The sequence below is a fragment of the Sorex fumeus genome, unplaced genomic scaffold, assembly GCF_029834395.1.
Source record: "Sorex fumeus unplaced genomic scaffold, SorFum_2.1 ptg000061l, whole genome shotgun sequence".
Lineage (NCBI taxonomy): Eukaryota > Metazoa > Chordata > Mammalia > Eulipotyphla > Soricidae > Sorex > Sorex fumeus.
This window is the reverse complement of record NW_026606118.1, coordinates 29,423,472-29,451,206: the sequence shown is the minus strand read 5'-3', so window position 1 is coordinate 29,451,206 and position 27,735 is coordinate 29,423,472. Positions and strand designations below refer to the sequence as shown.

General features: G+C 37.5%; 1 protein-coding gene and 1 pseudogene across 2 annotated transcripts in view; both read left to right on the top strand.

Annotated features, from left to right (window-relative positions):
• PDE7B (phosphodiesterase 7B) overlaps positions 1-27,029 on the top strand; it is a 355,250-nt gene extending 328,221 nt beyond the window's left edge. For both annotated transcript variants that reach the window (XM_056126213.1, XM_056126214.1), the window contains 5 exons: positions 7,061-7,152; positions 12,240-12,384; positions 14,385-14,481; positions 18,073-18,153; positions 23,804-27,029. In XM_056126213.1, coding sequence (XP_055982188.1) covers positions 7,061-7,152; positions 12,240-12,384; positions 14,385-14,481; positions 18,073-18,153; positions 23,804-24,039 — 651 coding nt within the window. In that variant the 3' untranslated portion in view covers positions 24,040-27,029. The remainder of the gene's footprint in view (positions 1-7,060; positions 7,153-12,239; positions 12,385-14,384; positions 14,482-18,072; positions 18,154-23,803) is intronic.
• LOC130034859 (uncharacterized) lies at positions 2,745-2,829 on the top strand (annotated as a pseudogene).
• Positions 27,030-27,735: the final 706 nt, after the last annotated feature.

The window sequence follows — 27,735 nt, the reverse complement described above, 5'->3', positions numbered from 1 at the left end:
ATAAAAACTTGTGTTAGTGATTTAAACAAGGACAGAATATTGTATCTATCCATCATAAAATGAATGTAGGAGTTGGCAAATCGACCTGTGACCTCACAAAATTAAGGATGAGTAATCCAGGTTATTTTTAGTTCTTCGTCTACCATAATTAGAGTATGGGTGTTGTCCTCATTGTCAAAGAAGGTTGCTGGAACTCAATTCACTCCTTCAGCATTCCAGAGAATCAGAAAGAATAATGGGGGGAAAGTGTGGGTGCGGGGGTGGGATTCTCCTAAATGACTCCATTTCCTCAGAATGGCTTTACTGGAAATCTCAGAAAATGCTTCTGCTTTCACTTAAAAATGGGATCGAATTTAGTTAAATGATTCCATCTACTTCTAAAGGAGGCTTGGAAATACTGTTTTTATTCTAGATAGTCATGATACCATGTTAAAATCAAGTTTCTATAAGAAAGAAGGAAGCACAAGTGGATCTATATAGAAAATGAGACAATAAGAGGTTCCGTCACACTTGATGCTAAACCTAAAACCATCAAAAATATTAATCAGCATAACCGATCTGCTAATGTGACTTTATCTCTAGAGGATAACAATGAACTATTTTACTTGTGTAACTATTCTACTTTCCTATTATTGCTATTGATACTGTGGAAGAAAGCTAAGCTCACCACTTCCATCACCTTTGTTGCTAATACTTTGACGACATTACTATGATATCCATGCCTCTAATGAATACCTCAAATTCAACATGTCTAACACCAAATTGTCTAAGCCTGCTCCATATATAGCCTTCCAATCATAAGATATACATACACTCATCCTCTTTCTGGTTGCCTGGAACATTAGAATTCTAGCAGCACTAAATATCTGTTCTCACTACTTTCCCATTCCTTGCCCAAGCCTCAGTCATCAGTTGCCTAGATAACCACTATTCTGGTGCTACCCTTATCCCCAACAAAGTCTGCTCTTAACATGGCAGACATATCGACATTATTCATACTTAAGTTATATGATTTCACACCTTCCAAAACTCTGCTTCTATTCTCTAAAAACAGAATTAAAATTCTTTTTTTTTAATTTTTATTAGTGAGACACCATGAGGTACAGTTGTAGACTTACAAATTTTTGTGCTTGGGTTTCAATTATACAATGATCAAATACCCATCGTCTCGAATTGCCTCTCTAACTTTTTATCTTAATACACCTGGTCTTGGGCTAGAGCACAAACGGGTAGGGCATTTGCCTTGCACGAGGCTGACCTGTGTTCGATTCCTTCATCCCTCTTCCAGCAAGCTACTGACAGTATCCCGCCCACACAGCAGAACCTGGCAAGCTCCCCATGGCGTATTTGATATGCCAAAAACAGTAACAACAAGTCTCACAATGGAGACATTACTGGTGCCTGCTGGAGCAAATCAATGAACAACAGGACAACAGTGCTACAGTGCTACACCTGGTCTTATACTACACATTGACCTCATGGTTGTTTACTTCCAGCTTAGAACCTTTATTGTAGATACTGTCTCTGGAAAAAATCTTCTTCTTTCAGGCCAAAGTGATAGTACAACAGGTAGGGCATTTGCCTTGTGTGTGGCTGACTCAGATTACATCTACAGCATCCCATATGGTCCCCCGAGCACTGTCAGGAGTTATTCCTGAGTGCAGAGCCAGGAGTAACCCTTGAGCATCGCCTGGTGTGATCCAAAAAAAAAAAAAAAAAAAAAAAAAGAGAGAAAAGAAAGGAAGAAAAACTTTTCTCCTTGGAGAGCAGCATGGCTAGCTCTTTCCCACATTGAAATATTTATTCAAATATTATCTCTCCGAGCTACAAGACAACTCAACAAACTAAGCACATTCATGTGGGGAGCCTGGCTTGGTTCGGTCTCTGGCACCACATGGACCCCAAGCACAAAGCTAGGAGTAACTCCCCAAGCACTATCGAATGTGGCAAAAAAACAAAAAACTAAACAAATACAACCTCTTACTCTAACCCTCATGCCTCAAAGACTCATAAATTCCCACTGTTCTACTCTACTTTTCTTTCTCATCTTTTCTTTCATTCCTCATCTTCTGAATCACTATATATTTTTTCAAAATTAAAATATTTGTTTGTTATCTATCTCTTCCCATTCCTAAAGTCACTGGGACATAGTAAGCACTGAATATATTTGTTGGGTGAAATTCAGTAACTTGTTCAACTGCTTATTTAGCATATTAATAGAAAACATTTCTTCGGTGCAAGGAGTATAATTAACTGAATACAAAAGAAACAAAACATCTTACTCACATGTAGCATTTTATAAGTAAGAAAAAAAGTACATAAGTAACTATCATGCACATCAACAGCATTAGTTCCAGTGTGACTCTGGACTTGAGGAACGCCAAAAGAAAGTAGGGTTCAGAGAAGAGCAAGTTTACCTGACCAAAATAATTGCAGATAAACATCAAGTGATAAATGGAATGTCTGAAGGGTCATTAAAATACAAACAGAGGTCTAACAAACTATCATAGAGTAAGATGTATTTATTTAAGGGTCATAACCCAAGTTAAGACAGGTGTAAAAACTGGGAGTGAAGAGATAGCACAGTGGGTAAGGCGTTTGCCTTGGACGCGGCTGACCTGGGTTCGATTCCCAGCATCCCATATGGTCCCCTGAGCACCACCAGGAGTAACTCTTGAGTGCAGAGCCAGGAGTAACCCCTGTGCATCACCAGGCGTGACCCAAAAAGCAAAAAAAAAAAAAAAGACAAGTGTAAAAACTAAAAATGCACTTTTGCAACCCAGAACTCATTACTGTATATGAGTTCTGAAACAGATAAGAAGGAATATGATTTAAAATAATGATAATAAAATAAATTACCCAGTATGTAATGTCTCTGGTTCACTGAAAGGAAAAAAAAGAGAGTAATAACCAAGGACAGAGAGGTAGTATAGCAGGTAAGGTGATTGCCTTGTATATGAACTGAGCTGGGTTGGATCCCCAGCACCACATATGGCTCCTCCAAGAGTATTTAGCAAGTCACAGAGCCAAAAGTAAGTCCTGAGCATTTCTGGTGTGGGCAAGTTGAAAAAGAAAAACAAACCATCTCATAAGACATGAAAGTGACAAAATGGCACAGACATATACCAAAATATATCCAAAGATAAGTTGTAGTCTTACTAGGTGTTATTCATTTGTACTACAAGGGCTTTGTGTTAGTAAATAAAGAAATTTAATTATTTCAAAAATAAAGTAACAGAATAAAAGTTGAGACAATTTTCATTGAATATTAAGCTAAGGATTTAATTTATTTGCAAGGAAACATTGTGGGATTTCGATTTTGATTCAAAATTGAAATGGGGGGGTGCAGATAGTGTAGATAGTATAATCTGACTGCAGATAATATAATCTGACTGAAGTTATGGGAGCTCCTGAGAACAGTGATTTTTATCTTATTTGGGGGTCCCCAGTGCATACCATGACACCTCATAAATTAAAAGGTACACAATAAATATTAGTTTATGTTTTAACCATTGATTAGGAAAATGATATAAATTCTTGTCAAGAAGAAAGTCACAAGATTCTGGTGGTTGTAGGGGGGATGGATAGAAGAAATAAATAAGAATAAGAATCACTGAAATGGGATCACTTAAATGAAAGTAAAGATAGGTCTATATGCCACACTTGGAAAAACCAACAGGTTACAGAGACTGATCAAATGTGAGTCCCAGCAGTACTGAAAGAAATCCCCTCAAACAACTGAATCTATTCAACTCATATTCAGGCTAGGACTGAAAACACAGTGATTTGTGTGCAGCTAACCTTGTTTCAATCCCCAACACCACACATGGTCCCCTGAGGACCCACTAGGACTAGCCCAAACCAGGATTAGCTCCTGGGCACCACCAGGTGTGAACAAGGAACCCACTCCACACCCCAGCCCCCCCAAAATATTAAAGCTGCAAGAATTATTGCAATGAAACCAAACTTAAAGGTAAATGCCAAAAATTCAATGTAGTTTAGAAACTAAAAAATAATTTTAAAAAACCAACTACAGACTTTTAAAATAGCAACCATAGATTTTTTAGAAAATAAAGTATATCTGCAGGCATTAATCTATTTATAAATTCATTTTCTGAATGCTTAGATAAGAGAAAGACACTCTTCTTTTAATTTTTTATTGAATCAGAGTGAGATACATGGTTACAAAGTTGTTCATGATTGGATTTCAGTTATATAATATTGCAACACCATCCCTTCACCAGTGTACATTTCCCGCCACCAATATTCTTAGTTTCCCTCTCACCCCAACTGTACCCCACCCCCTGCCTGCCTCTGTGACAAGCACTTTTCTTCTCTGTCTCTATTCTCTGTCTCAGTCTCTGTCTCTCTATCCATCTATCTATATCTATCTCTATCTTTCTCTCTGAAAGACATTCTTGAGAGGCAGGATAGGGTTTTTTGCAAATCTTAGATGTAGACACCTAGAAGATCTGAGTTTAAGAACTTCCCAATCTTTCTTATTCAGCAAGCTGTCAGAGAAGCCTGAGATTTTATATCTATGAAACCTTCGCTAATGAAAAAGAGAAGCCTTACGTTAAATTAAATCAGATTTCTAGCTTAGAGTAGGTGCTTCATAAATGTCAGTTCCCCTTTCTCTACACTACACTCTTCTTCCTACTTACTAGGATATACTAGAGTACCCCTACTTCCTACTTCCTGAACAAAATATTATTTTACTTATAATGATAGTTCCATGAAAGGTTGGATTTGTAATCATATGCTCTATTGTCTTTTATTCTGTGCCAGCTTCCAAGTTCACTGTTTCTTTTTTTCACTGATTCTCATCTCCAAATGTGATTTCAGCAGCAAATTTTTCAAATATCCTTTTATTCTGTCCTCAGGAAGATCATTAATGAAGATGTTTAGTCAGATTGGCATAAATAAACAGTGCTGATGGCAGCCTTCCAGGCACTCTGTGTCAACACAACAAGGATATGGTATCATTTATCATTCAGTCTTGTTACAGTTCTCCAATCCCTTAAAAATTTCACATGACACTCATGTCCACATCTCTACTTGAATTCCTTTTGTAAGAAAATTCTCACAAGTGACTAAATTAAATGCCACTGCAGAAGAGAACATCTGTTACATCACACTAACCTATCACTCGCTGCTCTCATAAATCTTTACAACCAAAGCAAATTTGTCTAGCATGGTATTTCTAATAAACACTCTCTTTTGTTGTGTGTGGCTCAAGCCCAAGAAAAGATAATAAACCAGTTGATGAAAGCAACAAAAACTCATTACTGGTTCAAAAATGGTCAAATAGAATAATGACACCCTTGCAGAGAAAGAAATGAAAAGCGATATAATAGCCTATACAGAGGATATATATATAAGACTCATCCTCATAATCCTGGAGAGAAATTGTTGTCTGGCTTTAGAATTCATTCTACATAATCCTAGACAGAAATTGTTGTCTGACTTTGAAGCCAGAATATTTGCTGTTCTCTTCAACTTTCCTAATGAACTCCGGACTGTAACACTCACATGAATTCTCTCATCTGCTTAATGTATGAAGTGTTATATGGATGGCTTTAATGATGGAGTTGTTTTCAGTCTCCCTTCCATATCCATCCAATTAATCTCCCTATTATTTTCCTTGAGATAAAGTAAACATATAAAGTAAACACAAAATCTATTACTGTAACCACTTTAAGGATACATTTTAGTAATAGTAATTGCTCTCACCTCAGTCTATTATTCACCACCATTTAACTCTAGAATTCTTTTTAATCTTTCAAGACTGAAGCTCTCTCTATTCATTAAATAATAATTTTCGATCTCCAGACCCCTGGCAATACCATTCTTTTTCTCCCCATGAATTTGACAACTTCAGGTGAGCAGATAAGCAGAATCATACAAGATTCCCCTCACTTTTAATTAATATGGCCTTTATAATTTGATAAGTTTATAACCCCTCCTGGCACAAAATGAAGAATAGATGAATAAATAAAGTGAAAAAAATTTCCTGGGTGCAAGAGAGGTTCCAGTCTATATGTAAAATTCAGTGGTGAGGTCACAATGAAAAATAATTAGAATAAATCAAAATAAATAATGAGAAATATAGTATCATTTAAGTGGTGACTTGAATGTTCAAGTAAGCATCATAAGGTCTAAAGAGAGGCTGAATATAGCTAATGTTCCCAGAGGCAAGCAAATCAAGGTAATTGAACAAGGAAGCAATTCAAATCCAAATCTAATGGGCTAAATACCAATTAGAGGTTGTGAAGGGTACTACCAAAGATGCTTCTGGGATAGTGGTTCTCAGACTTTAGCATAACAAAAAAATTAATCACCACAGCTGTACCAAATCGTAACTGTGTTGACTGGTACTCAATAATATGAATACAACAGTGGCTACCAAAGTAGTTAAGACACAGAATGTTTCTCTTAGTGTTGAGAAACTTGCATTCTCAATGCAAAGGATCACACCAGATCTATATTATGCATATAACTTCATGTTGTTCCCTTATTACCTTTTTTGGAGGGATTTGGAAAAGGCTGGATCACACCTGGTGGTGCTCAGGGTTTACTCTGGCTTTGCCTCAGGGATTACTCCTGTCAGAATTTGCCTTATGTGATGCTGTAGATGGGTCAGCAGCCAGCAAGGCTAACCTTACCTGCTGCACTATTTCACCAGCCACAGCTGCTACCTATTTTAACTTGTTTTGTTCTTTTTCTTCTACACTGACCTGAAAAGGCAAATAGTCAGGCTGGACTGACTGACACTGAAAATAAACCCTCATTCAACATTGCCATGGAGGACCACAGGGACTGTGCCACTATCTCAGAATCAGAATAGTCCTGAGAATGAGTCTCATGGGTGTGTGTGTGTGTGTGTGTGTGTGTGTGTGTGTGTGTGTGTGTGTGTGTGTGTGCTTCTTTTCTGGTCTGCCTCTCTGCTACCAGGTACAAACTGGCTTGTGGGAGGAAGGAATAGCCTCTATGAAGCTGTTTGCAGCACAAGAGATCAGTATCAGGCTTCTCTCACAGTTTTAATTTTCTTCCCTTCAAGAATGTGTCTGTGCTGGAGAATCATCACTGGCGATCTACAATTGGCATGCTTCGAGAATCAAGACTTCTGGCTCATTTGCCAAAGGAAATGACGTAAGTGGTGTAGAGATGAACCATACTGATGTACACACATTCAAGATAAGCCTCCTTCTTTAGGGCATGCTTGAGACTGCCGGAATGAATGGCAGGGGGCCAGTTCACTGTGCTTCCTGTCCGCACTGGGTTGTCTGTGGGAAGAGACTGGTGTCAGTTACAAGAACCCAGAAATCAATGTCTCTCGGTGAGGTCTGAGAGGCCCTTGGAGGTCTATGACTTAGAGTCTGGAAGAGAGATGAGAAACAGCCCTTAGTTTTCACACTCTTTAGCATCTGGGCTCTTATCCGCTATGTTAGCAAAATTATCCTCCCATGTAGGCCCAAATAATAAATATTTATCAATAAGTAATTGGGACTTTTCATGTTAGATTTAAGACAAATTTTGTAGAGTGCATTTTGTAACTGTCACTCAGCAAATAGAGAAATTAGAAGCTCTCTTCTAAGATGTCTTCACTGGGGCTGGAACAATAGTACAGTGGGTAGGGAGTTTACCTTGCATGCGGCCGACCCGGTTCAATTCCCAGCATCCCATATGGTATCCCAAGCACTGCCAGGAGTAATTCCTGAGTGCAGAGCCAGGAGTAACCCCTGAGCATCGCTGGGTGTGACCCAAAAAGAAAAAAAGAAAAGTCTTCACTATTCTAATTCATTATTTCACTATTTTTAATGTTTTCACTTTTTTTTTTTGAGCCATACCCAGAGATGATCAGGGTCACTCCTGGTTCTGCATTCAGGAATCACTCCTGGCAATGCTCCTGGGGGATCATATGTAGTGCCAGGGGTCGAACCCGGGTTGGCCATGTGCAAAGCAAGTGCCCTACCCACTGTACTATCTCACCAACCCCAGTGTTTTCACAATTGATTTAGGTATGATCCTTTCATCTTAAACAGAAGAAATCTTAGTTTCTAATGCACTCTTTGGTCTCCCTGATACTACGTCCTAAAACCAAGGTTATCACCTCATTTTCCACCTTCCCTCAAGTCAGCCATTGTGCACTCTTCCAAGACCACCACTAATTTAAAACTGTTTCATTAAAAATGAATCTAAGTAGCTGGAAGGGAAAAGTTAAATCAAATTCTGTTTCCTTCTTGATGAAGGACAAGTAAGTAGCTTGCAGGGAAGGCCACAGGAGAGTCTCTCCATAGAATAGGCAGCGGGTTTGGGCTCCTGGGCTTACTCCTGGCCCTCCAAGCTGTTCACAAGCTGTTTCCTAGCACCCATGGGAAGGAGGAATTTATGGGAACTTCCGTTCTGATAACTTTTCATCCCCTGGAACTGAAAAAAAACATTGCTCATACATTGAATAAAAATGTGTGCCTTTTGCTTCAACAATACATTGCAAAAATGGGCACAATTGAATGTAAAAGGAACCAAAAACTAGAACAGGAAGTTAAGAAGATTAAATATGGCAGGGACAATTTAAGAAAAAGAACAAATTGAGAGAAGGGAGAAAAGGGAAGATGGAGGCTGATGCCTGTAACACATATATTAATCCTGTTCATTGTTCAATTTGATACAATTTAAAGTCTAAGAAATTCCTCTGGATTTCAAACTAAAATAACCTATTTTTATATGTCCTTATAAACTCAATTTCTAGCAAAATTGTTTTTGCTAGAAGGATAATTATAATGCAATATACATGGGAAATTAAATGACTTTATAGTGAAAGTTATCATCATCATAATCATTATGATTAATCCTTCTTGCTTCCTGTACATACTTTAAAATCATTTTTCTAATTTTAAAAGTTATACAGATTAAATGCAAAACAAAAGAAAATTCAGAAAAGTATTATTTGGAACCATACAGAATTGGTGGTTTTGAGGGGTGAGGGCCAAACCAGTCGAACAGCATTTTCAAATGAGTCAACCTAGTCTGAAGCACAAAACTAAAGTTAGCGATAATCCTAAAATCCAAGAATAATTCAAGTTTACCTAGCTGGGATGTTTGCTTTTAGTGTTTTTTTTTAAATGGCCATATTTTCCATATTTTCACAAAATAAGAAAATTGTTTTACAGAATCTGTGACCTGATGTTTTGCTTTTCCATGTTATTATTCTGCTGCTAAAACAAATTTTTGATGACAATAACACCTTATTGTTCCAAAATGTATTCACTACTATTATTTGGAATTTTATTACTTTTAAATTTTTGTGATTATCATGCTTACCAAGCATTTCTAAACTTTTTCAGTCATATATTTTTTTGTTTCAGAGTCAGACCAGCTGGGTCAGAAGCTAATCCTGGCTCTGTGCTGGGGGCCACTCTCATTAATGCTTTGGGGACCATGTGGTGTTGTATATCAAAACCAATTCTATGTGCAAAGCATGTAATCATCCTACTGACTTATCTCTCCAGCCTTTAACCATATATGTTTTTTTCTTTTTGGGTCACACCTGGAGATGCACAGGGGTTACTCCTGGCTCTGCACTCAGGAATTTCTCCTGGCGGTGCCCAGGGGACCAAATGGAATGCTGGGAATCGAACCCCAGTCAGTCACGTGCAAGGCAAATGCCCACCCACTGTGCTATCGCTCCAGCCCCTAACCATATATTTTTATCTCAAACACCAATATTATTTTCTCAGAAAATATTTGTAGATCAAAAGCATTGGTCTGGGACAGGAGACAATATATTGGTTAGAACTCATATTTAGTATATGCCTGGCCTGTGTTCAGATGCAGCCCAGGGTTACCCTTATAATCCCCCAAAATATAAAACAATATTGCATCTTCTGGAATTTGCATTGAACAGCTAGCCCAATGGGCTGAGAATCACCATTGGGACCCCTAGGACTCCCAAACACTAGTGTGAGACCACCCAGAAGAATTATTGGTCAGGAAAGTTTAAATTTATAATGTTCTTGTTAAATAATACCAAGTTGCTTTTTTAAAAAGTATATTCCTACTGGTAGATTATGAAAAAAAATTACTAATAAGTCCTTACCAAAATTGAATTTTATCTTTACTATCCTGTTTAAACAAGTTAGCAATATATGGATGGATTTGTTAATAACAACTAAGATTAAAAAGTTTCTATGTGTTTACAGGATATTACTGTTTCTTTAGGGAACAAACTATTGTGGTTGGTTTTTTTCTTATCACTTCATTTATAATCATTGTTTGTATATGAACTATAGTAATCATTTGTTTTACTTTAAAATATTATTTGAAATTTTCTTCTGCTTTTAAATTGATTCATGAAATATTTACCCTACTAAAATGGTTTATTTTTATTTAAATTTGTTTATTTTTTAAAGAGTTCATACATTATTATGCAGTATAGAAAAGAAAGTAAAAGCCATTTGTTTTGATTGTGTGGGAGGGTATGTGAGCACATGAACACGTGTGTGGTGTCATGAATCCATCCTAGGACTCATTAATACAAGCCATGCTTTATCAATGAGCTATAACCCAGTTTGAAAGCCAAAACGCATAGAGCTTTCCAAATCCTTTCTTATGACCACGTAAATAATGACTTACATGCCTTGATCTTGGTTTTTAACCTAACAATAAATCATGCCATTTGTCCCCATCAATATTTATAGCTTTATATGCAGTTTTTGCATATAATGCAATTTTATGCATATAACATAGTTTATTTAACAAATCTCTTGTTTAAGAATTTTTGCGAATTTTTTCTATCCTAAAAGTTCTCATATTATGATGGATAATGTAAACAGTTATATGAATTCATCCCTATCTATTTCTGATAAACTGGTTCTAGGAAGCCCACATATGCCCAAATCCACAGATGAACAAGATCCTTATAATAAAATAGCATTGTGTTTGCATGTAATCTACACATACCTTCTTGTATACTTCAATTCTCTCTAAATTACTTATAATAGTCAAGACAATGTATATACTATGTAAATAATTTTTGTCTTATTTATGAAATTATGACAAGAAAATTATCTGTATATGTTTGATACTGTCACAAACATACTAGTCCTATCTCCAAAGTACATATTTTCAATCTGGGTTTGATTGAATCCTTAATGCAGAACACACCAGAAGCAGAACAAGTGGGTAAAGGGCCAGGTCTAAAAGATTTATAAGTTACTGTTACTATCCTTCCGCTGTTCATCGATTTGCTCAAGCAGGCCCAGTAACGTCTCCATTGTGACGCTTATTACTGTGTTTGGCGGATCAAATACGTCACAGGTAGCTTGCCAGGCTTTGCCGTGCGGGCAAGATACTCTCGGTAGCTTGCCAGGCTCTACAAGAGGGTGGAGGAATCGAACCTGGGTCGGCCGGATCGGCTGTGTGCAAGGCAAATGCCCTACCCGCTGTGCTATCACTCCAGCCCGAAAGATTTATAAGTAAGACATATTAAATATGTCTAGCCTCAAAACGGTTAAAATTAAACCATGTTATTTAGACTTGCATATTTTTTACACTTAGATGGTAAAATTACTGTAATAAGAATATTGTTCAAATAAAGATCAAGTTAATGGTTACCTAGTGGTTTGGGAAAGGATGTGATGAAAGAGATAACAGGAACATTCTGGGATATAACCGTCATAGGCATGCACTATGTACACAGCTCAAATATATTTTATTTTTTAAGCTAAATTTTTTTCAATAAATACAATTTAATTGTCTTTCCCTTACTGCTTCCTATATGGGAGGTAAAGGCCTAATGTGCTTTATTTTCTCCTCTTGCAAATTTTGTTACTGTTGTTACTGTGAATTTTAATTTTTTTGCAGGTTTAAAAGCTATTAGAAACTCATCCCCAAACTGCTGTGATTCTGCAGGTCTTTTTATGTCCTCAAAGTTAACATTGCTAATTGCCTTTCAGTTTATTTACTCATAGGAACTATGGGACTGTACAAACTACCACAAGTTGATTCCCCCAAAATTTTACTCACTATAGGCAGTTCTTAATATCCTCCATCTAAAGGCAGAAATTGTAGGGGCAGAGATGAGAACCTCTTTTGGGTTTTGAGGGTCTGGGACTGTAATAAATGGAATCAAAGGTAGAAATGAGAATGCAAACCACCTGATGAAATAGGAATCAATTACTCTCCTCAAAGGGATTTTCTTTGTGTGTGTGTGTTCTCTTTTATTGTTGTGGATGCAGACAGGATATTGAACAACAGCTGGGCTCCTTGATCTTGGCAACAGACATCAACAGGCAAAATGAATTTTTGACAAGATTGAAAGCTCATCTCCACAATAAAGATTTAAGACTGGAGGCTGTACATGACAGGCACTTCATGCTTCAGGTAAATAATAAGAACAAGGGCTATCATCCATGTTGGATAAAATAAAATAAAAGAAAAGAAAAGACAATTTTGGTCAATATGTTTAGTGCATTTGAGGAGTATCACACAGAGTAAAATTAGAGCAGTGACCTACTTTAATAAAAGCTCTGAGATACATGAAATTTTTACTTGATTTACAAACAAGCAAAGTCTGGGTTCCGTGTCAATAAATTGATAATATCTCATATTTCCTCGTTTAGTAACTGCTTCACCACAAAGTAACCCCTCTAGCCAATTGCATGCAATAAGAATCTACCACATTTGGCAGGCTTGATGCAAAACTGACCACGTGCATACCTGTGCAACTTAGACTGTTTCTGTAACAAATATATATATTTTATGCTAGCTATAGTATAATTAGTAGTTGAAAAATGAGTAGTCTTCCATTAACTAGATTATTTTTATCCAACTCCTGCATGACTTCCTTTTATATGCAAGCTCGTCTTTTCATCAGACTCTCAAACATGTTTACCTAGTCTTACCATTTTTAGTCATCAATAAATAATCTGTTTTCATTTAATTGAATGAATCAGATCAAGCCCAGTCTCTCCTATTTATTTATTTTTTTATTGCTTTTTGGGTCACACCCAGCAATGCACAGGGGTTACTCCTGACTTTTTTGCACTCAGGAATTACTCCTGGCAGTGCTCAGGGGACCATATGGGATGCGGGGAATCAAACCCAGGTCAGCCGCATGCAAGGCAAATGCCCTACCCACTGTACTGTTGCTCCAGTCCCTCTCCTATTTAATTCTATTATAAGATGCCAACAAGAGGTGGTCTGACTCTGTGAAGTAGACATATGAAAGCTGAAGCAGAAGACTGGCATCCCTACAGGATCTTTTACCTCCCATTTTCTCATGTCTTCTTTCTTTCCTTTTGACACAAAGAGAGAAAGAAATAAACCCTGAGCTCACCTAGAGTCCAGTTTTAACCAAGGAAATAAATGTGCATAGACCAAAACTATCTGAGATTTTATTTGGTTTTCTTTGTACTTTTTTTTTTTTTTTGCTATATACCTTAATGCTGTCCACCATATTTGTCAAAGCACTCCATCCTTCCCAGGAAAGAGCCTCTTCCCACCTGTAGGATCTCCCTTCTTTCTTCCAAATTTTTGATATTTCCTACAATAAGTGCCACAAAGATCAATCAGATATCTGATTTTATAACTCAAGGAACTATTTGACTAGAATACTTGCATTTTAAAAGTGCTTGCTAGCACAAATGCATGTCTACTGGAGTTCCCATTAACCAGAAAATCAAGAAACCACCAATACGATTTAGACCCCAGCACACTAGCAGTTCTGTGATCCTAAGAAATTGAATCAAACAAACCAGCATTACTGCAAAGTGATGCCCACCTTCAGTCTATCTCTGTAGCCATCTCTCAGTTCACTGATTAATGGGGTGAGAATATTCTCTGGGAATGCATGGTAATCCTCCTCGGATCAGCTGGAATCCCAGATCCAAACAGTGTGAAATAATCCATGCCATGATGCCTTGATTTGACTCTATCAGTTGATGGGCTTTCAGTCTCTGGTGGGTGGAATAAAGCCTGCTCAACATTCAAGATACAAAAATACAAAATGCACAAGTGATCTGTGAAACTGGTCTCATTGAGAGTAAGATATGAATGATCTCATGTGAACCTGTGAGGGTCTTTAGTGGCCTCTCTGCCCACAAGGTATGGGCCATAGAAGAAGCCAGACTATGGCTTTCCTTGGCTTACCCACCCACCCCATATCTCTCTGGGAAATTCCATATCTTAAGATAGTGACTATTCTTTCTCACTTCTACATATGGAGGAAGTTCTGAAGGAAGGTCTTATATGTTGGCAAGTAAATGCTGTTTTCTGAAAAAGGATGATCTCTGTCCAGCTGGTCCTGGAACCAGGAGGCATACTGAGCGTGCTGCTGAAGAATCGCCCTTTAACCATTTTCTTCCTATCTTATCATTTCTCAGATTGCCCTGAAGTGTGCTGACATTTGCAATCCCTGTAGAATCTGGGAGATGAGCAAGCAATGGAGCGAAAGAGTCTGCGAAGAATTCTACAGGCAAGGTTAGAAGGAGTCTGACAGCTTGAGTTTTCACCACTCTTTCTCCTTTGAGGCATTTCTAATAAAGCAAGAAATAGCTAATCTATCATGACATTTATTCTTTCATAAACTCTTATTATCCTAACCTTTCTCTTTAATTTTCTTGAAAACTATCTCTTTTTGGAATTTTTTTAAAATTTTATTAAGGTACTGTAATTTAAAAAGTTATTCATAGTGAGTTTTATTAAGGCACTGTGATTTAAAAAGTTATTGATACATTGTGATGCAATGTTCCATCACCAGTGCTGGAAGTAATTTTTAAATAAATAATTTACTTACTACAAAAAAGCAAGTAATAAGATACAATGGGAATGAGTAAAAATGGTGAGTATATCATGTTTTTTTAATGGCTTTCTCTGTGGCTGTAAGACTGAGGGATAGTTTTTGACCTAACCTTCATATTAATGAGCTAATACAGCCTAAGAGCTAAACAATATTTGGGGTCAATATTTTCTCATCGACTGAAGGTCTTAGAATCCTTTTGCATCCTGTTCCCTTACTTTTCTGAGTAGATACTGAAACCTAATTAATTCTTTATTGTATTTTTATTTTGGGTCATAGCACAGCAAGCCAAAAAAATGAGTTTTTGTTCTCTCGAATGTATACCATAAACCAAACAAATGGCCCCAAGTTGGGATATAATTTTTAGGTGATTAACCTCATTCAGAAATAAGGCAATGAATTCACAGGAGAATCTTGATGTTGAGCTTTTAAGCATAGCCTTGTTTCTTCAGGCCCGTTTAGTGCTCAGGCTGTTTGTTCAGGCACAATAAGTTCCCTGATGTTGTGACAGGATCAAGTTGGAAAGAACGAAAACAAATAAAGCCTGAAGTGTCCCACATAGCTGCTCTGTGAGGTCAAATCGCAACAGTGAGTCTTTGGAGATGCCTCCATTGAAAGCTGTGTCAGTAGCATTGTGACATCCTAAAGATGGAAAACAAAGGAGAACAGATTGGGTTCGTGTGGGGCCAGAAAGTGCTGCTCAGCCTCTCTCATTCAGAATCAAAGTGGTCCTGTAGCCCCAACAGCTATAAATTTCACCTCAATTGTGTCTAAATGGCTAGAAATAAAAACATTAATTCTTGTTGCTCAAGATGCAAAATTTCCACTGAGGGAAAACCAAACTTCTCAGAAATATCATGCAGTTAGAGCAAAGAGGGTTTTAGTAGATTAGATTAGATAAATACCTTCTTTACTGTGAGATGCAGAAAACATTAAAATAACACAGGAAGAAAAGAACTTTTGTAAATCAAACAATGAGAGAGAGAAAAAAAGGATGTATTCTGCTACTGTTTATTTTGACCCAATCTTATGCTCACATTAGCACTGATTGTAGTTTTAATCCTTTTGTTTGTTTGTTTGTTTTGTGCCTTGTTTTGGAGAGATAGAACAACCAGGTAGGGCACTTGCCTTACTCACAGCCAACCTGAGTTTGATTCCCAGCACCTCATCTGGTCCCACAAGCCCCATCAGGGGCGATCCCTGAGCACAGAGCCAAAAGTAAATCCTGAGCACCATCAGGTGTGTCCCACACACTTCAGCCCCAGAGAAAAAAAGAATTTCAAGAGTAATCAATAGTTGATGGTTTTACGTGAAAATAAACAAAAAGGAGAAATCAAATACATTTTCTCCAAAATGTCAAGCTTGACTGAAACCTCACTATGCACAGAAGTCGGGAGGTGAAGACCTGGTTTTTAGAGAATTCCTCTGAATGTTAAGCAGTGTCATACCCTGCCCTTGAACACTATTATCCTCTGAAATATTCAAATCAAACCTAAATGATTTGCTCCTATTAGTCTTGAGAATCACCCAGACAGAAGAGAATAAGGAACAATGGCTACAGGTTTAGAGAAAAATGACAGCAATATGCTGTCTCAAATGTTCTAAGTCAGTGGCTAAAACTCTGAATCCGACTTCCTAGGTTAGAATCTATGCTCCCCTCTTTTCCTTTTTTTTTTTTAATTGAATCACCGTGAACTACACTGACATAGCTTTCATGTTTGAGTTTCAGTCATACAATGATCGAACACCCATCCCTCCACCAGTGTACATTTTCTACCACTAACGTCCCCAGTATCCCTACCCGCACCCATCCCACATTTCCCCCTGTCTCTATGGCAGTTAATTTCCCTCTTACTCTCATTCTACTTATGGGCATTATGGTTTGAAATACAGATAATGAGAGGCCATAATGTTTGGCCCTATATCTACTTTCAGCACACATCTCCCACCCCGAGCAATCCCTCCAACCATCATTGACTTAGTGACCCCTTCTCTATCCCAGTTGCCTTCTCCCCCAGCTCATAAGGCAGGCTTCCCAACATGGCTCCTCTCTTTTCTAGCAATAAAAACTTGAGTCACCAAACTTACTTTTAGGTCTATGGCTTGATCTATAAAAATGGAGATTATAATGAGATTGTTATGAGCATTAAGTATATTAACATATGTAAAAGGCCCATAACAGTGCTTGATACCCAATAGAAATGGTAGAAACATTATAATTTTAGTCCTCCTAGGAATGTACACTTCCACAGCTGTAAGCCACATGCATTTCAGAAATTCACATTTTCTACTAATTCACCATATAAAAGTTACCCATTTTTTAAGCCTAAGGAAAAAGTGATAAAGCCGTGGATGATGAATTTAAAGTGGTGCTTCTTTGGTCTTCAGCTGACAAAGGCATCTCATGAAAGAAATAGCATCCTGACTCTGTGTGTTTTTAACCATCAGTTAATTGAATAAAACATTTTTAATTCAGAATATAAAATATCATGGTGGAAAATGGGCACTGGTGGAGGGATGGGTATTTGATCATTGTAAGCTTGAAACCCAAGCACAAAAATTTGTAAGTCTACAACTGTACCTCATGGTGTCTCACTAATAAAAATTTAAAATACATATATAAAATATCAGAATCCTATTTCTGATTGTATACACTGAGATATTCTTCAGTAAGATCTTCAAGTCTGTCTCCTCCATTTCCTACTAATTTTTTTTTTGCTTTTTTGGGGTCACATCCAGTGATGCTCAGGGGTTACTTCTGGCTCTGCACTCAGGAATTACTGCTGATGGTGCTTGGGGGACCATATGGGATTCTGGGGATTGAACGTGGGTCAGCCACATGCAAGGCAAACACTCTCCTCACTGTACTATCTCTTTGGCCCTCCTATTATTTATTATTACTGGTTCTTGAAGTTAAGCCAGAAAAGGGTCAGAGTGAATGAAGGGGAAAGGCATAAAATTTGTTTTCTTAACCTGTAACTTACATCCAGAATTTCCATTTCATGTTAGAAAACTGCCCATTTGTTGTGTTCTTGTTTTTATAGATCATGTTTTAAAATTTGTTTGGTCCCAAAGCATGCCTATTTCCAATGAGCCTACTGTAAATAGTCATTGACACCCTGATATTTTCACAGAAGCTATCAGAGTGAGGCAGAGCTGGTGCTAAAGCATTTTTAATTTCCAGTATTATTTCTTTCAAATTGATTGTTAAACCTATTAATATTAATTTTTATAAGTTTTCTATTACTGATGTGTTTCTTCTTTCCATTTAGGTGACCTTGAACAGAAATTTGAACTGGAAATCAGTCCTCTTTGTAATCAACAGAAAGATTCAATTCCTAGTATACAAATTGGTGAGTTGAATTCAGTTCTAATTTTAAATTAACAGGTTTTGCACGTCTACCAAAAGTTATGTAGAAAAGACGATCTGCACACAGCTATAGAAAGAACCTAACTGGGAATTAATTATTGCTTACTTTTAATGGGTAAATCCAAATAATCATGACAGATTTTGTAATTACCAATAGATAAATTATATCACAAAGAATGAAGTAAAGTCTTTTTTGTAGTTTCTGAACTTAACTTTATTAACTCTAGTTCAAAACAGGGGGGAAAATGAGTACGAAGGAAAGTAACCAAGAATCAACTGTTAACTCACACTTCTTTAGGATTGGAAGGGTGAGAAATTTATGGAATAGGTCTTCCTATTGGAAAAGCCCCTCCAATTTGGGTTTCCAAGTTCATTCCCAACAAGAATTCCTACGGTCCTGGTCCTCAGCCCAGGTCCTCTAAGCCACACCATCTTTTATGGTCATACTTCTTTCCTCTCTCATTCAAAATACTACTTCATTTATGTATTTTTGTGTTTTTAGGACAATGTTCTAAAATATCAGTCACAGTAATCTGTGAAAGTGTCATGTTAGCATATGCAAACTAGTTGTTACTTCTAATTAAGTTATGAAAAACACTTATCAAATTCCAGGCACTTTACTAGAGTTATGTTTTGCTTCACCAAGAATTTCTATAACTCCTTAAAACACTCTAAAATTCCATCTGCATTTAAAGCAATTCTCTCTTTCTTGTAGTTTCTTTCAAATTGACCAACTTCAGAAACTCTGATTCTTTTCCATATAGGCTCTGGTCTTGATGTCTACCACCAGTTTATGTTTTTCTCCAGTTCCCACAGACTTCAGCTGCTTAACACAGTCACTAACCTCTAATCTCTACACAGCTCATAGACTAATTCCTTTTTTTTTGGACAGGAAGAGAACACCCTGAGAAATATAAACTAAAAATTAAGAAAACCAGAAAATCTTAGAAAGGCACAAGGACTAAATCTAATCCATAGTCCCAGAATAATAAATATGAAGTTATCCTAAGCAACTAAGGGTAAAATTAACATAAGTATAAATATTTAATGTACAAAATAAACTTAGTAGCAAAGATTTAATACAAATATTAAAATAGATATGTTAGAATTATGATACTGTTCATTTTTTCCAACTTGCCTTTAGTACTGTTATACTATTGGTATAATTAAACTGGTTCCTCCACCAGGAAAAATAACAAAGTGCTATTAAAAAAATAATAATTCAGAAAGAATCAAGGGAGATGGAACTAGGATCTTCCCTCTAAGGAGATGAGAGAGTGGCGGAGGAGTGGGAGAAATGTAGTTTTAGCTTCCCTGAAATCAGTTTCCTTCTATCAGTTTCTTTTCTTTGTGGCAGTTCTTTCTGCTAATATAATTCAAAAGGAAGAGATCCTAATCAAAATCCTAATCCTGGACCCCGGTATGTTAATTTGTGACTAGAATAAAATGCATGAGGCACATTTAAAGACATGTGAAATCCCAAAGAAAATTGTTCACATTGTTAAACAGATAACCTGGATTTTCATGATAGTTCTGAATTCAGAGATTTTTATCCTGTGGTTGTCATGAGAACACTCTCATTTTGCCAGATCATACATTCTGATTTTCAGCTCAGGAAAATGTGGTTACCATAGATACTTGTTTTTAAAATGGGATGGGCATAAAATCCCATGAATGCTATCATCACACCAGTAATAAAGAGAAGGGGAAGGTTATTATAAAATAACCCTTAGTATATAAATCTTTGTCTCTATGCCTTCCAGCTCAGTAAGTTCAGGAGCTGATCAGGCTTTACTGGGAAAAAAAGCAAACAGATAAACAGAATCTAATGAGAACTGAGGTTTCAGAATTCCAAACAAGGACTTATTTACTAGATTCAAGTAATGTGGCAATTTCCTCTATCTTGATTTCCCTGGGACTGAACATGTCTTCTCTACTCCTATCCCAGTCCACCATAAGACTTTCCTTTGTGCCATCTCAGACTTAGATCTGATTTTCTGATTAAGTCATTCATATTTATCCATATGGAAATGGGATTTAGTATATTCTCTGTCTCCTTCTTCATTCCCTCTATCAAATTCTGTATTTAAAAGAGAAAGTTCTATCTAAAATGAAAGTCCAGGTGATGAAATCTGTAGAAAGAAGAGGAGAAAAGGGACTTTCCTACCATTCTTTTTTTAACTCCAAGGCCACCATGTTTTCTTTCCTAAACTCTTACCACTCCAGGAAAATATCTTTGCAAAGATTCTACTTTGGGTTTGGCATGCTGTGTGGATGAATAGGGTAGAAACAAAAATCTGGTACCAACACATATCAAAAAGTCTAGAAGTAGCCATTGGCGGTGGTGTTGTGATGAGAAAGGAACCCTCATCTACTACTGTCATCTGGTTCAGCCTCTATGGAAGCAATATAATGATCTATCAAAAAAATAGACTACCACACAGCCCAGTATTGCTTCTTCTTCTTGGCATCTATTCCCAAAAGACAAAACCTTTCATTCAAAAGGATATATGCACATTTATGTTTATCATCATACTCAATATTAAGTACAATAGTCAAGACATAGAAACAATCCAAATAGCCAAATACAGATGAATCAAGAAGTTGTATTGAACTAGGTACGATACTTGTCTGACATGATTCCAACCCAGATTTGATGCTCAGCACTACATATGGTCCCCTAAATTAGCCAGGATTGATCCCTGAGAGAACAGCCAGGAGTAAGCCCAGAGCACCATAGAGTGTGGCCCCAAAAAAAAGTTGTGATTATACATATATATATATATATATATATATACATACATACATAATGGAATACTATGCAGCTCTAAGAAGGAGAAAATCGTTTAATTTTTTTAAAAAAATGGATAGTGCTAAAGTATCATGTTGGATAGAGTCTGTCAGAAAAAAAGGGATAGACACAGAATGATCTCTTTTGTGGGACTTAAATATATACAGCAATGTGGCAGCAAAGGACCAAAGGCAAGGTGATGGGAGAACTTCACACAATTGAGTTAGTTTGGGGTAAGAGGTTGAGAGAGAGGAGCACTAAGGTCTTTGGGAAAAGGAGGTGGGTACTCTGGTGATGGGTATGGTGTTGGAATTATGTTTATGAGAAATCATCATTAATAGCATTTTAAGAATTTCAGTGGAGCAGGTAACCAAATCTAATCAGACAGAGGTCTTCATTCATTTGAAAAACTCAGGGGGCCTATTCAGACTTTAAAATGCCTTTTCTAGTTATTAAATGAGGCTTTTAATACATAATGGGATTTTTAAGTACTGGCTTAGAAAATACTGATTTTATAAACTTTTATACAATAAGTAATAACAAAACACAATAAACACACCTTAAACTTTATAAGAGTATAATTTTGAAAATTATATTTTAATATCTCATAACTGTAGCACTGTAGCACTGTCCTCCTGTTGTTCATCGATTTGCTCCAGCGGGCCCAGTAACATCTCCATTGTGAGACTTGTTGTTACTGTGTTTGGTATATCAAATACATCACGGGTAGCTTGCCAGGCTTTGCTGTGCAGTAGAGATACTGTAGGTAGCTTGCCGGGCTCTCTGAGAGGAGTGGAGGAATTGAACCTGGCTCAGCTGAGCTGGCTGCACGCAAGGCAAACGCCTTACTGCTGTACTATTGCTACAGCCCATCTCATAACTAATCTCCCTGAAAAATAAAGATATTATAAATTAATTATGGACATTGTGATGGAAGTAAAGAAAATTCAAGAAAAGCAAAGAAATAAAAATTAAAGAATAAAATCCTTATAAGCCTCTATATACCTTTTTTGTTTTTGCTTTTTGGGTCACACCCAGCATTTCACAGGGGTTATTACTGGCTCATGCACTCAGGAATTACTCCTGGCGGTGCTCAAGGCACCATATGGGATGCTGGGAATCGAACCTGGGTCGGCCGCATGCAAGACAAATGCCCTCCCCACTGTGCAATCGCTGCAGCTCCACCTCTATATATTCTTATCAAATACAAATTCCTGTCAGTGGCTTCATTTTTCTCCTCAAGTTTGAATTATATAAATTATCTCACAATACAATATATAAATGATATTTTCTATAAGATGAGATAATACAAAAATGAAGATACTATTTTGCACTGCTATATCTTTCTTTCACATCTGTAGTAGCTTCAGAGGCCAGTATTCTGCTGTTTTTCTGCTAAAAAGATAATCAGGGCAGGAGAGATAGCTCAGAGGGCAAGCATGCATGATTTTCATGCTGGAGGTCCAAATTCAATCATAGCACTAAGTACCACCAAGAGCAACCCATGAACAATGTGTTAGGCATGGCCCGTAGAACCACTGAGTGGGGGGGGTTACTCTAAAAGAAAAGATAATCAAATTAAGCTTTGTCAGTTATATGCCTATAAAGACACAGGATTGGATGTTAGCTGATTTTATTATACTGAGAAACACTTAACTCTGTACTCCATTTCAATGAAATATTTTTTTAAAAAAAGCTTAACATGTCCAAGTTTGTGATGAATATTATAATTTTGACATGTAAATCAAGTTAACAGTGAAACAAGAGTAGAAAGCAACAGGTCTAAAATAATTAAGAAAAAAAATAAAATAAGAGACAAGCAAACACTTTAGTCATTAAAATAGTATTTTTCATGTACATAGTGCATTCACATGCAACAGCTGTGAATAAACTTTTCTTTAACTTCTCTTAGCTGTTTAGCCGAGTGGAAAGACAGACAAAACAGGGGACTGGAGCAATAGTACAGCAGGTTGGGTGCTTGTCCTACATGCAGTCAACTCTGGTGACCTGAGTTTGAGCCCCAAAGTCCCATATGCCCCCACCTCTCTCGCCCCACGTCTGCCAGGAATGATCCCTGAATGCAGAGCCAGAAATAATCCCTGAGCACTGCCTAGTGTGGTCCAAAAAACAGAAACAAAAACAAAAAAAGAATGAAAGAAAGATAAAACCAAGAGAGAGATTTAGTAGAGGTTAAGGTTTATGACTTGCATGTGGCCTACCCAGGATTCAATATCTGATACCTTATGTGGTCCACTGAGCATGGACAGGAGTGAGTCCTGAGCACAGAGCCAGGAGCAGGAATAGCCCCAAACACAGTGGGGTGTGGCCCATACACCCCCACCCCATAAAAAGATAAAACTACCAAGTTATAACCTTGAAACAATATTCTATATGGTAAATGTATGACCTCTATCAGCAGGTCTGAATCCTTGGTATGTGCCTCCCTGCTATCATTTGTCCTTTCTCCCTCTCCTCTACCTTCCCTCTTTAGCTACAGAACAAATATTTCTTTGCTTTTTTGTTGTTTGCTTGTTTTTCTCCCTGTCCAAATAACCAGTGTTTATTGTCCGCTTATATGCCAAGGGCTTTCTAAACATGTATCATGTTTTAGATCACTTCATTAGCATAATAGCCTTATGGGGTTAAGTAGCCTTTTTAGAGAGTTTATGTGACAAGACCAAGATGACATAATCTTATGTACACTGAAGAGAAGGTAGAGCCCACATCATGTGTGCCTCTGCACTCCTGGGCCAGGCCCAGAGTAAACACGCACCGTGTTTGGGAGGAGGTGCAAGGGCGTTTTCCTGATCTCAGGTGGGTATTTTGTCCTTGCCTGTTCTAGGTTTCATGACTTACATTGTGGAGCCGCTCTTCCGGGAATGGGCCCGTTTCACCGGAAACAGCCCCCTGTCTGAGAGTATGTTGAACCATCTTGTGCACAACAAAGCCCAGTGGAAGAGCTTGATGGCCACGCAGCACAGAAGCAGCGGCAGTGACGGTAGCAGTGGCAGCCCAGACCCCACAGGACCAGGGACTGAGAAGCAGGAGCAGATTGTGAGCGAAGGCGATGCTCCCTAGTGCGCGCCAAGTCTGCACCCCGTTCTGCATGCAGAGAGAACAAGAACCACCTTCAGCAACCCCCTTCCCCAGGGGATAGAAGCTCTGAGGGGGATCCCGCGGAGAAACCCGGACAACTCTCTGGGTCTCGACCTGGGGCTCTTTGGAATGAAACCCTCCTTCTACCTGCCTCCCCTCCTTTTTCCAAGTGTACAGAAGCCATTTGTCACCTCAGCATTAGCTGCCGAAATGAGCAACTCCATTCAGAAATTTGGGAGCCAATTCTAGGGGCAGGCTTGCCCCCCCAGGAGAAGACTGGGGAGAAAGAAAAGAGGTACTTCTGCCTGTCCCCCCACGGGTCCTGGGTCACACTGTGACAAGCAGCAGTTCCTAAATCCAGAGCATGTTAGTGATTGCCCCTGTGTCCGCTGATCTGCATGACAGAAAACACCAGCATATTTGGACCTCCAGGGATATGGGTCTTCATATAAAGGCATAAAAGAGAGCATGGGAGAAAGAACCTTCTACTTTAATAATAATTATTATTATAAAATAATAATAAATCTTTTTAGCATTTCTATTTTATGCTCTAGACATTGAGTCTAAAATTTTGGACTAAGATGATTCACTGTACCCAAACTTGAACAAGGGGTTCATTGTTTTGTTCACTGACTATGCCACTTTGGGTCAGAGATCTGATATCTCCTCAATTTAAGAAACCACGTTTCCGAGACGATCCAAGGGGAAGGTGCTGTACAGTTCATTCCTCCACACCATTGGCCAATCTGTCTTTTATCTATATCAGATTCAGTGACCTGTTTATATTCACACATGTACATTTTCTGTAAATACCAAGCGCTACTGATTCCCATGCCAAAATACGTGAGTATTATGGGATTGCTACCTGTATAAACAATGGCACTGTGAACAGAATACTGTTAGATTTACTACAAGAGAACGCATTTGTAAATATGGTATAGAGTTTATTAATATACTATGGTTTGCAGATAAAGGCCTTAACTCTAGACATCTTTCACCTTCTGAAAGCTGCCCACCTTTAATCCTCACAGACATCCTCCTGAGCTGCCTTCCCACGTTCATCTTTATGCTTTCTGACTAAGGTCACAAACAAAAACTGAAAAAAGTTTTTGAGGAAATCGTTTGGAGACTTCACGTGCATTCCACTGGAGACCGTAGTTTTTCATCTATGGCACCAAGCATCGTTTCCTCAGATTAATGAGACCCTTCAGCAAGCCTGAAGTCACTTTTCAACGCAGAAATGTTGCACATTCTGTTTTAGTGAACCAACTGATAAACTTGTGATTACGGGACTCTTGTCATAAGCATGGCAGTGTGTCAACCTCACCAGAGACATGGCAGGTCTCAAAGACCTTCTATTAGCCCTGTCATCTGTCAGGGTAGTCCCTGTTCCCCTCCTACACTTTTGTCTGTTATTGCTACAGTACCAAAGCACCAAAGGTTGGTGTGCATTCCTTTGGTGTTACTAGTAGCTGGATTTTTCTTTTTCCTTTATTTCTTGTGAACAAATATCCAACAGCTTAGCTGGTTAACATTATTTAAATAAAGAAAATATTTCAGTTATCTGACAGAATTTATCTTCCTGGCAGGTCATGGGAATAATTATGCTTCTTGCTGGCTATCAACTTCAGAATTTGGTTGTCGCTTTTGTTTTTCTTTACTTCTGCAGACACTTGGCAGTAATACCAGTTTTTTACAGCATTCTTCTCTAGGAGACTAAATTTTGCATTGTACTTTTCCTTTTAAAATTCTAGCAAAACAAAACTTAGGTGAAAATTGGTGATACCTTGTGCTTTTTACCTTAAATACTATTGCAGTGGGAGAATGATAATATAATGTTGTCTGCTACCATCAAGCTTTTTCACAAACTGATAAAATGACAAACTCCTGTTTCCTAAGGGCAACTTTTTTTTTCCTGCTAATGTGCAAATGAAACACTCGAAACTTGACTGGATTATAACAAGTTCCTGTAATAAGAGAGACTGAGACTTGTAGTGTTAAGGTTTAGGGAAATTTTTGGAAAGTTTTTATATTTATGTAAGTAGGAGAGATTTTCAGATGGTGCTGAAGAAAGTGTGAAAACCTAATGAAATGGGTGGAAGATAAGTTGAAATTGTGATATGGGTAAGAGGCAAGTTGTGAAAACTTAACACTTTTTTTCTGTGTAACTATGAATGGACACAAGTTTCTATATTGTTTCAATAATTCAGAACTGTCATCTTGGTAAGGCCCCCAAAAAAGAGTATGTTCAGTATATTCCTGCCTTCAAATTGTTGTGATTTGTTTTGGTGATGTAGGGAGGCTTTGTGATCTTGGGAGATCTATTTTTAATCTACATGAAATCAAATCAAGCAAAAAAATTATTGGGATATATGAGTGATATTTGGAACCATACAGTAGAGATTAGGGGGAAAAACACTATTTTAGCTAAGGGGGTTTCTAACTTGAGTTTATGAAATAGACTTTGTTTATATAAACTATATTTCTGTCATAATATTAATAAATAAGACTGAGAGCATTGTAATAAGTCCAACTTTAAAAAAATAAACATGTGTTTATGTGACAATTAGGTCTTTAAAAAATAGCTCTTAGAGAAAATCATCAATCAACCTATGAAGAAGCTATTAGTACAGAGAAAAAGTAAGATAAAATGAGACATGAGGCATTTATCTTTTTAAGCATCTGGGAACTTTTTTTAGTTCCTCAGATTTTTTTTTTTTTGGCAAAAAAGGAGAGAATGTGAAGTTTTTTTTTCCTCTTTTTTTCAACTAGTAGCTCTCTTACAATATTTCAGCAGAAGGAGTCTAGTTGCTATTGAGTCTTGGATAATCCATAGATTTTTATCTTTGTTACACTCATCTCCTAGTCTTTGGGTCATCAATAGTTGATGTACCAAATTTAATTCTTATATTGCTAGAGAAGATCAGAAACAAGGAGGCTGTTTTTAGTAAGCAACAGATCAAATTCAGAGAGAAACTATATAGCACTGCCAGGCCTGATAGGTGAAGCCTGCTTTTCCTTTTCACAGCATCCTTGTATCAGAACCTTTTTGGGAAACCTTGACTTACCCCAAACACCCTGCTAGGCTGAATAAAAATCCCACCATTTCTACCTGCTTTAAGGCTTCGGTAAAGGGACTTGAAGCCTGTCCTGCAGCGCTGTTTTTAGATAATGCTTCCTACAAAACACAGATATGTTTTGTAACTTGCGCTCACATTGAATCATATTTGCTCACTGACTTGGGTTTGGTTATGAGCTTGTATTTCACTGTATTTCTTATGCTTTATTCTTTTAAGCAAACCTTTAAAACTGTGTTGTTTTGTGTACACATGAAGTTTGCGGGGGGAACCCACCCTGTGAGTTTTTCTCAATTTGTGGCCCTGTGGCCAAAAAAAATCCATTGGCATGTTTAGATGAAAAATTAAAAATAAAGAATTTCTTAAAAATATCACCATATGAAGATATCTTCATTGTCACCAAGAAATTTATCTCGAATTGAAGTATCTGCCTTAGCTATCACCCGTTTTTCTATTAATCTTCTGTGTTTTAGAGTAAGAGTTAGGGTATCTCTTATTTGCATGTCTGATAGAAATTTCTAGGAGGAAAATAACTGCTAGACACAAAATAATACTCTCCTTCCCTTACCCCAATGCCAGGAGGCCTTAACTCATGTTATTA